General features: G+C 50.0%; 3 protein-coding genes across 10 annotated transcripts in view; 2 read left to right on the top strand and 1 right to left on the bottom strand.

Moving 5' to 3' along the window:
- Positions 1 to 2,344, top strand: part of LOC147204582 (uncharacterized) — a 57,781-nt gene extending 55,437 nt beyond the window's left edge. For both annotated transcript variants that reach the window (XM_086112286.1, XM_086112284.1), the window contains one exon: positions 784 to 2,344. In XM_086112286.1, the coding sequence (XP_085968412.1) occupies positions 784 to 1,066 (283 nt within the window). In that variant the 3' untranslated portion in view covers positions 1,067 to 2,344. The remainder of the gene's footprint in view (positions 1 to 783) is intronic.
- An 876-nt stretch (positions 2,345 to 3,220) lies between these two features.
- rnf215 (ring finger protein 215) lies at positions 3,221 to 8,454 on the top strand. Of its 6 annotated transcripts, XM_086111721.1 has the most exons (10): positions 3,229 to 4,217; positions 4,293 to 4,430; positions 4,755 to 4,826; positions 4,902 to 4,987; positions 5,048 to 5,102; positions 5,172 to 5,276; positions 6,947 to 7,063; positions 7,126 to 7,254; positions 7,318 to 7,420; positions 7,954 to 8,130. In XM_086111721.1, exons 1-10 carry the CDS (start codon positions 4,002 to 4,004, stop codon positions 7,974 to 7,976), a joined length of 1,044 nt encoding a protein of 347 aa, XP_085967847.1. In that variant the 5' UTR covers positions 3,229 to 4,001; the 3' UTR covers positions 7,977 to 8,130. The 6 variants fall into 6 exon arrangements, with proteins under 6 accessions (XP_085967844.1, XP_085967843.1, XP_085967842.1 ...); XM_086111718.1 differs by lacking the exon at positions 7,318 to 7,420 and adding an exon at positions 8,271 to 8,454 and having other exon boundaries at positions 3,221 to 4,217; positions 5,048 to 5,276; positions 7,954 to 8,171; XM_086111717.1 differs by lacking the exon at positions 7,318 to 7,420 and having other exon boundaries at positions 3,223 to 4,217; positions 7,954 to 8,454.
- ascc2 (activating signal cointegrator 1 complex subunit 2) lies at positions 8,247 to 14,929 on the bottom strand. 2 transcript variants are annotated; one of them, XM_086111713.1, is made up of 19 exons: positions 14,785 to 14,929; positions 14,073 to 14,164; positions 13,841 to 13,999; positions 13,523 to 13,696; positions 13,194 to 13,323; positions 13,038 to 13,105; positions 12,303 to 12,416; positions 12,111 to 12,223; positions 11,948 to 12,022; positions 11,542 to 11,646; positions 11,390 to 11,458; positions 11,234 to 11,308; positions 10,689 to 10,908; positions 10,402 to 10,598; positions 9,738 to 9,857; positions 9,403 to 9,639; positions 8,970 to 9,060; positions 8,776 to 8,870; positions 8,247 to 8,693 (listed from the first exon to the last, which is right to left on the bottom strand). In XM_086111713.1, exons 2-19 carry the CDS (start codon positions 14,154 to 14,156, stop codon positions 8,522 to 8,524), a joined length of 2,298 nt encoding a protein of 765 aa, XP_085967839.1. In that variant the 5' UTR covers positions 14,157 to 14,164; positions 14,785 to 14,929; the 3' UTR covers positions 8,247 to 8,521. The 2 variants fall into 2 exon arrangements, with proteins under 2 accessions (XP_085967839.1, XP_085967841.1); XM_086111715.1 differs by having other exon boundaries at positions 8,776 to 8,867.
- Between the last annotated feature and the right edge of the window lie 401 nt (positions 14,930 to 15,330).

Below are 15,330 nucleotides of genomic sequence, written 5' to 3'. Positions count from 1 at the left end.
TCAAGCTCGGCTTTGAAGCCAGTGTTTCAAGACTGGCCAATGGGTGTCAGGTAAGGGTTTTAAATCAAGGTTGAGTGTTTGAAAGTGGGGTTTCGATTTACGGTTTGCAGCCGGGAATAGGGGATCAAGTCGGGGTGAAAAAAAAAACAGATTAGGGTCAAAAAGCCTGCATTAGGTTTTCAAAGTAGAGTTTCAAGACTAAGTTGGGTTTCAAATTTGGGCCATAAACTAGGTTTAAGGGCAGTATTTGGTTAGTAGGGTTTCAAGTTAGGTTTTGAAACCGGGGTTGGGGTTAAAAAGTAGGGCTTCCAGCCTGCCTTAGGGTTTCAAGACCAGGTTAGGGTGTCAACTCAGGGCTTGAAACAAGGTTTGGGCTTTCAGATTCAATGTGAGGCCAGAGTTGCCATTTGAAAGGACAGTTTCAGATGAAGGTTTAAAAGTAGTCTTTTCAGCCGGTGTTGGGGTTCTAAAGTAGGGTTTCAAGACTAGGTTAGGGTGTCGAGTAAGAGTTTTCAAGAACGGTTTTCGGGTTTCTAAGTAGATTTTCAATTGCAGCTTTGCAGCCAGGTTTCGAATTTCAACGTGAGAGCGTTTGAACCCTGAATGAGGGTTTCAAAATAAGGTTTCAGAACGACTGTAGGGTTTTAAACAAGCTTTAAGGCTTGAAGCCAGGGTACGGGTTTGAAATGAAGGGGCCCCAGCAAGCGTGTGTCCCTTTTCTTGATTGCTGGCCCTTGTCCGAGTGCGCTTTGCACTAACGCGCGCGTTGCGGCTCCTCGCCAGTGCGTTGGGCAAAGAAGGCGGCGAATGCTGCGAGCTGCAGGCCTCGGTCAAGGACTACTGCTTCGGGCGGGCCGACCGGGTGGTGGGCGTGGCCGTGCTGCAGCTGCGCGACCTGGCCGGGCGCCGCGCCTGCGTCTGCTGGTGCCCCCTGGGTCCCGCCGTCCACACCGACCAGACGGGCGCCACCGTCCTGCGCATCCTGGCCCAGCGGGCCAACGACGACGTGGCCAAGGAGTTCGTCAGGATCAAGTCGGAGACGCGGCCCCCCGAGGAGGGCAGGTGAAGGAGGAACCTTTCCCAACGGGGTCCGCGGACCGCCGGTACCACGGACAAAAACAGCATGCAGCTTTGAAGGACTCCTGCGTGTTGGCACCGCGGCAATTATTAGCAAAACCCAACTGAGAGCGGGTCCAGGAAATGCAAGTACCAAGATCAAAAAGGTTTCAGAAACTTTAGATGGAACGAGTAACTTTTATAGGCCCTCTTGTGTGTTCTGACCTTTGGAACTCCAAGACTAAAAGATCACGCTCCTACATGGCTGATTGGAACCCATTAGTTCCGGGAACTACAAGAACCAAGAACTCAAAGTTCCAGAAACTTTAGATTGGAACTAGTAACTTTTACAGGACCACGAGTGTTGGGACCATTGGACCCATTGGCGAAATCTAGAGCCAGAAGTTAACCCTTACAACGCCCCTAAAGGCAACCTTTTAGTTCCAGGAACTGCAAACACCCAAAATTAACGTTTCTGGAACTTTTAGGCAGCTTAGAATTACCGTTGTGTGTGCGCGCCGCAGGAATTATTGCTAAATATCGGGCGTCCTTCGGAGAGAGATCTAACGGTCATGAACCAAGACCCAAAGCTACCTGGATCTTGAAGAGCCTCCGGACTTTGGTTCAAATGGGGCTAGTCCTTTCAGCAAGTCCAGGAGCCTTCAGGCAAGTTTAAAAACCAGGAACTGCAATTACCAAGAAGTAAAAGCTCCTGAAACTTTAGCCTAGATTTGATACCGTCTAGTTTTGTCAGGGCCAGAAGAAGAACTTGCATCAGGGATAGTACTTTCCAGAGTTCCAAGAAACTTTGGGAAGAAACACATGTCCAGAAACTACTGGTAACAAAAACTAACAGTTCCACGAACTTTGCTAGAACTGTGAGTAATGTCGAATAAAATAGTTCTGGAGTAATTTATCACGACCAAAAGAAAAGTCTGCTAAGTATTTTTGAGAAGTCCTGGAACTAGAAGGATCAGCAACTGAATGGTCCTGAAGTATTGTCCACATTCAGTTTCGGGGTAATTTATCTGAGCCAAACTAAGACATTCCTCCAAAATGCCCATCGTAATGTTTACAAATATTTTGATTTCTGCATTATTAGAAGAAGCTAGCGAGTTAGCTTCAAAGTGTACTCTTACGTATCATACCTTGAACGGCAACCATTTTGCAAACTATTGCCGCCATTTTGTTGGTGGAAAACAACATAGTAGTTCATGAGCGCTTTAAAATGTCGTTTGATGTGAAAGTTTTCTGGACAGAATGAGTGAGTTGTAAAAAAAAAAAGAAATATGTGGCTGTGACGAGGAGCAGAGTCCGCATCGCGCGGCGAGTTTGCGTACCTTTCTTCACTCGATGTCCTTAAAACTGGTGCTTGACGGCAACACTTGTGGATTTCAAAAAGCAGGAAAGCAAACTGTTGCTTGTGCTGCGTTACGGACATGAATCGTCATGCCTATTTTTTTGCTGCCTTGTATTCAAACTGCGACGACTGCTGCCAAAACGAGGACAAACGTTCAACTTTGTGACTTTTCAAAGTCTCCGTGGACATTTTGAGTTGGATGTCGACATGTGACGTTATTTACAACGCCATGTGTGTTTACAACGTGCCAAGTCATCCAAGGTACACATGAAGATAAAGAAACAAAAGCATGTATTTGAACAAAGTGTACAAACGGTGGAACCGGTAAACACTTTTGCCATGAATGTAATGTGACTCATGGGGACTGATCAAATATGTGAGTCATTCAATTCAGTCAGTCATTGTGTGATATAACAGTGGAAGATTTTGTATATAAAATATTTATGAATGAAGGAAAAGTGGGGTCTCTTTTTTTTTTAAATAATAACATTCACGCCTCCCAAAAAGTGCTGCACAAAACAACCACAAAAATAGAATGCAAAATCTTTATTGTCAAAACATAAAAGACAAACAAAATAATAATGGCAAGCATATATATACTTCCGGAAGGATGAGGATAAATGTTCCCACGAAGCTTCATGACAAAGTGGCCGACAAGGCCTCTCTATAGTCAGGTGCCTCACGTGGACGGCGAAGGGAGAGCAGCTTTAAACAACCGAATAACGAAAGCTGGAAGCTCATACGCCTCCGTATTTTGCACTGGGAACGCGCTTCCACGCATATAATTCATATTGTCTGAGGTGACTGTTGGGAGTCAAACGGTCGAGTCAGTCGACATCATTCAACTTCGAAACAAAACCTGATGCGAACAACTGAATTACATTGTTTTGCTGATAAGCTTCTCAAACATTCAAAACTAGCTAGCCAGTTTTAAAATACGGTGAAATCCGTTTCTTGTTTAACTGAAAATGCGTATTTCAATCCGACGGCTAGTTTTGAAACTGATCATCGTCTTTTCGTCAGAGACGAAACCGGAAGTAAGTAACGGCACCCTCTTGCATGGCGAATCATCCTTTCTCGAACATGACAAAGTACCGACGTTACGGTGGCTGGCTAAATGCTTGTAAAAGCACCCTTAAGATTAAGAGGTAGGGCGTTGTATTTCTGTCGGCTTGAAGGGTGAAAAGTATTCCGTCGTTGACCGAATTCCAACACAGGCCCCAAAGTGCCTATGAGAATGTTCTTTTCAGCCCTCGAACCGCGCCCAAGTTAGGAATGGGCATTAAATGTTCAGATGTCACAAAGCGTCATGCGCCATGCTTCTTCGTGATTACAAATTGTATGCACATCTTGTGGAGGTAACTGATGTACTGACGACGCGCGTGAAGGTGATGAATGTAATCCTCTCGCACGGTCCGCTGTGGTCGTGACCGGAAGTGCTATTCGCTTGTTTACGTTCTTTGGCATTAGAGCTAGCAAAACAATGGCTGACAGTTGCCCGACTCGTTGCAAAATAAATGAAAAGTAAATCAATAAAAGTCTCTTGGAGACGCTTTTAGCTCTTAAGCTGTCGGACTGGATCACCATGGCGTCCCCGCTGGCGATGCTTCTGTGGCCGGGGCTGCTGTTGCCCTTCGTGGAGGCGGCAGGGGCTGCTCCACGGGTCGCTGTGGTGGAGGTATACGAGGAGCAGCGGCTTAGTGGCGCTCTGCTCCGCGGGGAGGTGATGACAGCCAGCCGGAGAAAGAGCAGCGAGGGCCCCGGTGAGGACCCGGAGAACCTGGAGGGAGAACTCGTTCTGGTCGGAGCGTCACATTTACGCTTCTTTGAGTATTACGGAGTAGGTGCATATATTGAAGTCTAGTTGGTGCGTTAGATTCGTGACGCGGAGTTGCAGCTGAGCGGAGATGCCCAGGAGGAAGGGCAGCTTTGGATCGGCGTGATGCCCGTGGAAGACCACCAAGGATCCGCCGGGAAGCAACACGAGTCCTTCACCGAGGCGGTCGTCAGCAGGGTAAATATTATGAACATTGTGGTTATGCGGTAGACTTCTTGAAAATGCGCCCAATGAAAATGTTCATGGCACGCTTGCACCGATGAAAAAATAATTTTGGTCAAGAAATGTGAAAAGGAGGACGTACGAATGTAAAATCGACGTATTGTTTGGCAATGTTGTCTTGGAAAAAGGTGTGTATTGGGAGAGAGTGATGGAATCGGTGGAGAATTTTGGAATGAGAAGAGTGGTGAATATGTGTGGAATAAGAATCATGTTATGAGTGCAGACTGATAACGTTTTCCTCTTGACCAAAAGAACATATTCTCCAATTTTGTTGTGTAGATGAAGCGAGCGTTGCTGCTTGGCGCCTCGGCGCTCATCATCCTGGCTCTTAACCAAAATACCGTCAGAGAAGTAAGAAAAAAAGTGCGCGTGCGCTTGTGTGCCTGTGAATAAAATAACAATAAATGTGTTTGTGTTGTGCTTGAGATGGATCTGTCTCAGGTTCTGTCCAAGCCTGTCATTGTCATCCAGACGTCGGAGAACGTCACCAGGCTCATCGGAGTGCTGCTCAGGTATGCTCACGCGCTAACGTGCTCATATATGAACATGTTGATCCATTTTTCGATCCTCAGGGGTCTCCATGCGAGCGCTAAGATTACCTTCAGCAACGTCCTACATGACAACCTGGTGAGCGTCAGCCGTAGCCGACCTTGGCGGACAGTCATTCGGAGGTTGTGTTTGCTTGTTGTGCGACAGAGCGCCACGCTGACGCTGTGGTCAAGCTGCGGGCGCTCCAGAGGGGGGCGCTATGGAGAGTGGCAGGGCGTCATCTGCACAGGGGAGACCAACTCGCAGGTGCAGGTGCGTGTCATCCTGCTACCTTCCTGACATGCTACCTGCTAACATGATGGACTTGTAAGACCAGCCCCAGTCAGCAAAATTGGTCTGGCCCAGCTCTGGGGCAGACACGGCAGTACACTCTACCCACATACCTCAATGAATGACGGTCCGGCAGTGGCCACGTCTGGCATCCATGACAAACGCCTTACTATACATGGTCGTTTTTTTCCGCTAAAAATTTCGGCCAAAAACGCCTTACTATACATGGTCGTTTTTTTTCGGTTAAAAACGCCTTACTATACATTGTCGTTTTTTTCAGCTAAAAATTTCGGCCAAAAACGCCTTACTATATACATGGTCGTTTTTTTCGGTTAAAAAACGCCTTACTATACATGGTCGGATTTTTTCGGCTAAAAAGTTCGGCCAAAAACGCCTTACTATATATACATGGTCGTTTTTTTCAGCTAAAAACGGCTTCCTATACATGGTCGTTTTTTTCGGCTAAAAACGCCTTTCTGTACATGGTTGTTTTTTGCGGCTAAAAACGCCTTACTATACATCACTGGTGTCAAACTCATTTCACATGGTGGGCCACATACGGCCTCGGTAGATGTGTGTGGTGAAGTGGGCGGACCATTAAAATGATACCATACTTTGCTATAAACAACCAAAACAATATGTCTTTCCTTTGTTTTGGGATAAAGAAGCACAAGAACATTAGGAAAATGTTGAAATGAACGTATCTTTTACAAAACATTTCATGAAGCACCTTACATTTCTTTAAACAAATGTGCAATTTACTTTTATCATTCACATATATGCATTGCAGCTGATCACATTGATTGTACAAACTTTAGCAAGTAATTGGTATTGAAAAATATAGTAATGCACTTTATGATTAAACAAGATTTATAAAGAAAGGAAGTTTTAAACCATTTACACGTGCATATAAAATCGAAATGTAATCCCTGCCTACACCTTACAAACTAAGGAGAGTGCTATTAAATGTGTAAATGTGAGAGTGCTATTGATAGCGTCTGCTGACATGGGTCCGTCTCAGTGACGGACTGAGGCTGCTGTTGTCTTCTTCTCTGGTCAAAACAGTGTCCCCTAGCGGATACTCAATGGATTGCACCTTATTAAAAATATTCATTCTGTCTTTTATGCATTTTTTTTCATTTTTAAATTATCCCGCGGGCCCGTTTGAACCTCGCACGCATGTGTGTGTGTGTGTGTGTGTGTGTGTGTGATGAATGGAATTCCGCATCGGTGTGCAATTGTAAAATAAGTCTGTGTTGAAAAAATAAATCTGAAACTGCATTTAAGGGTGGCTCAATTCTGGCTGGCCATTTACGGGCCGGAGTTGTAAATTGATTTCTGGCCCAAATACTTCACTCCACAACTGGCCCTCATCTGGTTTGCCAGAGTCAAGCCAGTGCCTCCTTTGCCACTCCTGGGCCGTGTTCGGCCCACATGCATTATGCCAGTGCCGACTCAAGGCCAGCTGTGCCAGCTTCATGCCGAATCCGGGCCAGATGCCTTTGCTGACTGGGGCCTTTTTTTTTTTTTTAACATTTCACTACAGTGGTTAACTTGCTTTCCCACTTGTATGCCGAGAATCCTAAAATGAAACCGATGAGTTGCATTTTTCTATCCCTTCCAAACGGTGCGTCCTGTATGCCTGTGTTCAGAAGTACCTGCAGCGGCTGTGGGACACCATCCTGTGGGTGGCGCTCGTCCTCAGCACGGGCGTCATCCTGCAGGCTCGCCGGCATAACTCCGACCGCCACCTCCACGGCAACATGGAGGTGAGTCCCCGTCCGGGGTAGACGGCTGTCAAATCGATCACGAATGACCGCGTCTCCTTCAGTCTCTGGCTAAACGGGACGTCCTGAAGACCATGTCCTCCCTCCGGACTAAAACGTACCGAAGGCCTAAAGTGCGGCGCGGCGAGACGGACAACTGCGCCGTCTGTCTGGAGCCCTTCAACCGCAATCAAGTAAGACGGGCAAACCTAGCCGAACTTGCAAACGAGACCGTTGACGCGCGTCCCCGTCTGCAGTGTCTTCGCGTGTTGCCGTGCCGACACGAGTACCACCGGGATTGCGTGGATCCCTGGCTGCTGCTGCGTTACACCTGCCCGTTGTGCAAGCGCAGCATCTTGGGTGAGCGCGACAGAATCTGGCGCAACCGATTCATGACGCAATGCTCAAAAGCAAATGAAAAATGAGGACATTTTGGGAAAATAGTAGCATCGAGAATAAGTGTGTTCCATCAACACGAAGTGGAGCGCACACACATGGAGCATAATGTGACGCTTCCATTTCAAATGGTTGTGAAACGCAGTGCTCGTCGCTTCTTGAAGGTGTTTTTCTTATTAATCAACTCATTTACTGCCAAAAACAGAAAATTGAAAATTGCAAAAACACAATCGTTTAGGACCAAAATGTATAAATATGTTTGGGTGTTTTTCCTTCAAGAATATTTTCAAAGGGCTTGCGCACCTTTTTGATCAGTCTCAAGGCTGAGGGACTGATTTCAGTCTGATGAATCGCCACTAGATGGCAGGAGATCAGTTCTTGGTCCGCAATGTTTATCTTGCAAGAAGCTGTTAGTTTGCAATCAAAATGACATTTTTCTTGTCGATAAATGAGTCCGTAGCGGCGCTCGTCTTATTTACAAATTTTTCCTTTCTTAGGCGGCGTCCACAGAGACAAATAGCGTCACCGTGGCGACACTCCATTTTTATTTGTTTGAAGGAGCCGAGTGCCGCCTCAATGGGATCCCAAACGGTCGCATGTCCGGCGTTTCGTGGGAGATTTTCCTTCCCCCCCTTTTCAACCTGGACAACATTTTTGACACTTTGTGCTTTTGCATCCGCGACCACGAAAACCTCAGCCGGCAAGTCGGGCACAGGTGGGTCCGCAACTATGAATCCGATGAAGCCCTCGAGTGTGTTTTAGGTGTGAGCGATGAGAAGCGGGCGGGACACCTGATCCGACTTTTTATTTTCAGCGTTTTCATGTCCTGCGGTTACAAAGTGCGAAGGGATCGGGCGCGTGTACAAAAGTTGCAGATTTGTGGTTTGCCGAGGCGCAAAGCGGTGCGGAGCGTCCGCTTCTTCCAGATGTCAGACTTTGCTTTTTCATTGCAAAAATAAACCTTGGTTTCCAATCAAATAAATTATTTGTCCAAACAAGAGAGTGTCAGTCATATTTAAAAAAAAAAAAAAAGACGATAGCCCTCCTGTTCTTCGGAACGTCCCTTCACGAGGGGATCATACCTTTGTTTCTCTTGCGGTCGGCCATGTTGCGGCGGTTGTGGTTGGCCCCGCGGCTCTTGTTGGCCTCCTTCTTGCGTCTGTCCAGGAACGTGTCCAGCGTCTGTCCCCGGCCTTTGGGACGGCCCACCACGTGGCTGGGACGCTCGGGCTGGATGCTGCGAAGGATCGGTGGACGCTTAATAGACGGGACGGCGGGCGTTTGTCGGTCGCCGCGAGTCTCGCTTGCGGGCGCCTCACCCTTTCCTTTGCTGCGCGGCGGCTCTTCTGGCCTCGGCTCGCTCCCTCAGCAGCGCCGGGTCCTGAACGAACTGGTCCCTGTTCACGTTGCTCTGCTGGACACAACAAAGGATTCGATTTAGGATTTCAGGCCTGGGCGAGGCTCTCGCATTGATTTGAAACGCGCAAAGCGGACGGCCATCCTCTCCGCCGACCTGCAGCGCTTGGTCCTCTTCCTGCCGTTCGTCGTCCTCCATCTCGTCCGCTTTGTCTGCTCTCTGGAGGACTCGAGGCAGCGTGAACGGTCTGAAAGGGGAAAGCTGTCAGTTAGCATCGGAGTCGAAATCGGTGCTGAGAAGTCACCACGACGAGGGCAACGTTTTATGATGTAATTGTCCGCAGGTGCCACAGGATGGCGCAAAAGACGAGTGCGGTCGAAAATCTGCCTTATAAGGTTCCGCGGGATTTCGTTCTCGGGCGGGGGCCCCTTCTCTTTTATTTTCAATGTGCCGTCATGGGCAGTCTTGTTTGAGGGGATTTGAAACTCTCGGGACCGCTTTTCGATTGCCATCGCTACGCAGGCAAACGAGCAAATGCCGAAGCTGCAATACGCGGGGGGGGGGGGGGGGGGGGCTGGCCCTCCCGTACCTTCTGCTCAGCAGGGTGTCTCCGTCCAGGTCGTTGGCGCCCACTTGGTTGACGTCGTACGTGTCGTCGTACTCGTCGTCGTACTCGTCGCCGGCGCCGTAGCGAGCCGACGCCCCCGCCGCGTCTCCCGCCTGCAGCTCCGCCTCGTCCACCACCGTCTCGTAGGCCCGGTAGCGAGCGCGCTGCTCGGATATGTGGCGCTTGTCGCCGAGCAGCTCGTCGGCGCTCTCGCCTTTCCTGTTGGGGGGGTTCGGAAGGGCGTTTTTAAGGTCGAGCGTGAAATATTCGGGCTTCCGTTTTTCAAATCACGTTTGCGCGCCGGCGCTCTCTCTCACCTCCTTCCCTTCCAGATGCGCGTCATGTCCACGCGATCCCTGCGGAAGACGTCAAACTCGTCGTCGTCAAACACGTTGGATCTGCTGTTCAAGACGGCGGGGGGAGCTTCTTTCGCCGCCCTCCAAACGCAGAACAACAGAGAGTCAAATGGACGACACACCTCAACGCCGTCAGCCGGGCTGCCCGCAAACGTCGACATCGTGCGGAAGGTTGTCGTATCGCCAAACCACCTTGAAGACTTGGACTTATTCAGACTTTTTTTTTTTTTTTTGGGCTTCCAATTCGGGGCCATGAAGCACTTCCGGCATTTTTCTTTGAAATGCGAGACCGGAAGCGCGCTGAAGTCAGAAAAGATTTTTCAAAGGTCTTTCAAGCGCATTCCAGAAACGGGCAGATTGCGTGCGACGGATTCGAAGCAGTTGGCGGAAAGCTGCTTCGATTTCATGATTGCGTACCGTAATTTTTTTTTCCCGCGGTGCGTTGACTAGAATGGGAATTTTGAGACTCTCGCTTCTTTTCCCTCCGGCCTCTTGTTCGGGTTGCCCGGCAAATCGACCCATTCCAAGATTTAAAAGTCCAGCTGCGTTCCAAAGTCTCATTGGCGCGCTGGCGTGGAGTGTGATGCAATGTGGGCGGGGGGGGGGGGGGGGGGGGGGGGTTCACCTGGGCATGGCGCGGTCCAGCGCATCCAGGTCGGGGGCCAGGCGCCCCTCCAGGATGTTGTTGATCACCAGCTCCGAGTCGTAGCCGTACTGCCGCAGGCACGCCAGCAGGAAGCCCTCGCCCAGGTCGGGCAGCAGGTCGCGGATGCACGACAGCAGCGACTGCAGCTCCGCCTCGCTCAACGGACAAACGTCACCCTGGGCGCGGAAGCAAACCGGCGGACAATCAGATTTTTGGGGAGTGCTCCTGTCACCATTTTTTTTCTTTCGGGTGGGTCGTGGGCATACGTTGCTTCCTCCATGGGGGGGATCCAAGATGGCCTCAGCCCCCCCTGGGCTCTCTCTGCCGCCTTGTGCTTCCCTCAGATTCCGAGCGATGGTGAGCGAAGCCCCGCCCACCGCCCCCCGCTCGTCCGACGGGGACCCCGCGGCCGGCGGCTTGCGTCTGCCCGCGCTCTCCCAGGCACCGCGGACGCCCTGCAGTAGGTAGGACGTCCTGGTCTCGTCGCTGAGGCGCACAAGTTGAGGCTTCCTTTCCTTGGTCTGACGTTGGTCGCTCGGCTCCACGAGCTAACGTCGCTCTTCCTGAGGCAACACCGGAAGCCATTTCGTCGCTCGCACGGCAGAAGTAACGGCAACTTCAAAAGCTAGCGCTGCGGCGGCGACGTTAGAAGTTCCCTTTGGAATCTCATGTTAGAAGACAACTTGCTAACTGAAGAAATCGACGAAATCGATAGCGTAGGAAGTGAATGTTGACGTAGTCTTGGAAACTGACGTTTTTTTTTTTTTTAAACGAATTAAACGCGGGCGTTTCCCTGGCGACGAGAGGATACATGGCAGGAAGCGCTTGTTGGAGGAGGCTGACATCGTCCTCGATGGGAAACAGCTCGTCGTAATCGCACAAAAACCTAGAAAGACAAACCAAAAATAAAAAATAAAACTCACGGCATAACAAATCGATCCCCGGGAGGAAATAGCAAAGTTCTCACCTTTTCTCCGACAAAAACGACGTGAAGTGTTGCAGAACCTCTTCGGCAAACGTTTGGGTGTTTTCCGCCCTGCATGATGACACGTGTGACTGTTAGCATTAGCATTAGCATAGCCGCGTCGCGCCAGGCGGCGGCGGCGGCGCCGGCCTCACCCCTCCAGAATGGGTTGCAGGCAGGTGTGGTGCAGCAGCAGGTGAGCCGTCTCCAGCATCCGGCGGCGCGAGTGCGACAACCTCCGCCACACGTCTTCCTGCAGACTGCAAAGAGGCTTTCAGCACGTGGCATGTTTGCAAATATCGGTCCTGCTCATTTTGGAGACCGGTCCGCCTTTGGACCAGAAATGACCGACTTCCCGTGCTTTTTTTGAGCTTCTTTTTGAGACTTTGGTGTCAGGCAACTTACCATGTGCCAAATTTCACGTTGCGAGCTGAATTTTTAAAATGGTGGAAGGACGGGTCGGGATGGCCCTCAATCGTAGGATTGCACCTTCGCTCATAAAAAAAAAAATAAAGTCCCCTCCCGACCCCCCCTCGCCAATGAGGCACCTTCCACGTGCACCTTTTATCCTGAAACGTCCTCTTGGTCAAGGCGTTTTCCAGGTCGGGCACGACGCTCTCGTAAAAAGAGGCCAATCTGCAGCAGGGGGAAAAGGCAGAGACGCCGTTGTGAGCGCGAACGCGCGACGTCCGAGCGGCCATTTGGCCGGAGCGCGTCCGTCTACCTGCAGAGGAAGCCGCGCGAGTGGAAAGTGGCGCAAGCGGTGGGGAAGACGCTCAGGAAGGCGTGCAAGGTGCTGCTTGCGTCGCACAGGTACAGAACAATGTCCACAAAGTCCTGCAAAGACAGGAAATGCACGGAAAGCCAGACGTGACGTCAAGCGGGGCGGGGCCTTTGGCGCTCGCTGGCGTCTCACCTGTTGCGTCATGCCGACGGCGGTCGGCTGCTTGTGGGCGTTGAGCTTCACCGGTTCGGCGGCGGCGGCGGCGCAGCAGCGCAGGCCACACCTCTCCGAAATGGTGTCAAACACCTGACGGGCGACACGCTCGACCGTGAACTCTTCTCGGCGTCGTTCGTGGAAAAATGCACGGCGCGGAGGCGCAAGTGAAGAATCGGCGAATCGACTTTTCTGCCGACGTCAACCCCCCAGATTTCTTTGACAAGAAAATGTCGCATGCGCCCGCGCCAGTCTAAACGCGGCATTCCGATTCATGTGCTGGTTATGAAAAATGAGTGAAGCGGCCAAAGGCAGACATTTTGTCCATCTCGGGGGCGGCCATTTTGCCACTTTCTGTGGCTGCAAAGATGACATACATGGCAGTCGCTCAGGGCGCGGGTAGCGACCAATCATGACCCGCTTGTTTTCTGAAACGTTGTTATGATTGGTCGCTACCTGAGCCCCGACAACTGCGATGTCATTTTCAGGCGACAGAAAGTGGCAAAATGGCCGCCCCCACCGCGTGAGGCGAGTGCGGCGACATCGGACACGATAGTGTCTCTCAAATGTTGGGGTTGACCCCCCCCCCCCCCTTAATGGATTGCAACTGGACGCGAATATAGTGATGACGTTTTTTTTTTTGTTTTGTTTTGGGGGGGGGGGGGGGGGTTGCTGTGCGACGGGTTTATGAATGGGCCCGGAATTTGGTCTCACCTCCAAAATAGTGGGCACGGTGTCCTCCAGGTCTCTGTAGTAAGACGGCTGTTGAAGGAAGATGTTCTCTGCACGCAAACGAGTTCAACAAAGGATGCCGTCATCCACACCGAGTACAAAAGGTCGCTGCCGACGAGGTGAGGCGGCAATGGTCACCGATCATCTTGCGCAGCAGCGCGGCGTTGCCCTTCCCGAACAGCGCGCACAGGTCCATCATCTTGGGGACGTCAAACAGGAAGTTCTCGTACAGGATGTCCCCAAACACGGCGGGCGTTATGAAGTTCTCCTGAAGAACGGTAACGGCAAACTCGATGAGTATTAAAGCGCTCTCGCAGTTCGCCGTCACCGTAGCGAGCACTTGCAACTCAAGACGAAATCCGAACAACAGTGCGAGCGGGGCGAGCGATGGGTCGGCGGCGACTCCGGAACCGATTTCCCACGCTCAACAGGCTTGTGACTGCATTGGGTTATTAGGCCGGTCGCACCTTGGACTCCTTGTGAGTGGCCATCCGGAGGAAGGCGAAGAAGACGGCTCGGTGGAGCGAACGCCGAGTTTCTGCCACCGCCGGAGACGACGGCGCGGAGGCCAGGTCCAAGCTGCGAGGGGCGTGGTGGACGTACGAGTCCAGGCAATTTTGCAGCGACCTGTCAAACACGACCTGAGAAAAGAGAAAAAGCGTCCATGTTTTGAATTTCAGATTAAATGAATAGGCGACAGCATTCAGCGAATGGAATTCCACAAGACCAAGTCAATTGGGGATTACGTCAATAAACTTGAGGGGGCCAATCAAAACCTCTTTCACCTGACACCAAAACTTGTCATGCGGCAGGCCGAGTAGCCATTCCAGATCCTCCAAGATGAACCCGCCGCGTTCCAAGAACTCCTCCGCCTCGGCCGGACAGGCGTCGGCAGACAGCGCCACGTAAGGCACGAAGAGGCGTTCCCGCTTCCTGTCCGGGTGCTGAACAGAGAGATGGACGGTGATGGCCAGAGCGAGCAGGCGGCTCGACGACAACAAGAGGACGGTGATTCACCAGCGCGGCCAGCGAGCGTTCCCTGCCCAGCTCGTCTCGCTCGGTCACCTGCTGCTCGTCCAGCGGTACCAGGGCGCAGGCCATGGCTCTTCCTTGAAAATCAAAAACACAAAGGCATTATACCGCTTCGATGTTTTTATGTTTTGTGATTATCAGCTTTTTTTTCTGCCCCATGTGAGCGGCAAAATGAAAACTGGAGACTTTTTTGACGGGCCAAAAAAAAAAAAAGCATGCGTGTGTTAAAACTGGATAATCAATTTCTTATCTTTGCGTTTCATATAAAAACAATACTTTGGGATAGTTGCTTTTGTGTTGGATAACATGCATACCCAAATTGTAAAATGTGAAAGACATTAAGAAGACAAATGAAATGGATCACATTGGTTGGAATGGAATGACTTTCAATTTGTCCTGATTAGCAACTTGGCCATTTTTGGACATGTCAAGTCCCAAACTTAATTCCACACACTTTTAACATGATGTACAGTTCATCCCGCTCTGTCCAATGTCTAATTTTCACCTCCACGAATCATTACATTTAACACTCATCTGTATTTGAAGGTCGTGTGGCACAAGAGATAAGCTAATAAACTAAAACCACCTTTAATGAAAGCACGTCATTCAAAAACATGAGCGAGGCGTTAGCATAACGTGGCGAAACAAGCCGAAAACTTTGCCGTGTGGCCGAGAAACAGACAAGAAATCCACCCACCTTGTTATGATCAGCGTCTGCCACTCTCGGAAGTCATCCTCGTGGAAATGTCGTCACTATTGAGAGCTGTTTTCACTTTTAAAATGTTTTTTCCTCAATTTTTGTCCGGCGTCTCCAGCTGGGTAGAACGGGCATGCGCAGTACGAGCGGCTCCGAGTTTGTTCTTCGACACTGGGCGTAGAAACGCAGCAGCTCTTGTTTATTTACTGCCCTCTAGTGTGCAACCAGGTAGAGTACAGCATTCTTGGTCAATGACAAAATCAACCTTGAAAACAAAGCAGGATTTACATTTTCTTTCTAGACGGCCATATAAAACGTGAGTATTAATTTAAATCGCAAAACTAAGAGTAAAAGGTAACAAATGTTATACTAATAAAACATGTACATTTACATATTTTATTTTTAATTGAATTAAAAAAAATATTAGAGGGTATAATAAAAGTAGCACTATGCTCTAGCAAGTGAAATAGTTCAAAATGATTAGAATTCATAGGCACTGATGCAGAATGTCTGCCTTTTACATTTTGTTCAAAAGTAACCTGACAC

Source organism: Hippocampus guttulatus, chromosome 5, assembly GCF_054856545.1.
Source record: "Hippocampus guttulatus isolate MCC_2025c chromosome 5, RoL_Hgut_1.0, whole genome shotgun sequence".
NCBI classification, from domain to species: domain Eukaryota; kingdom Metazoa; phylum Chordata; class Actinopteri; order Syngnathiformes; family Syngnathidae; genus Hippocampus; species Hippocampus guttulatus.
This window is presented reverse-complemented; position numbering and strand designations above follow the sequence as displayed.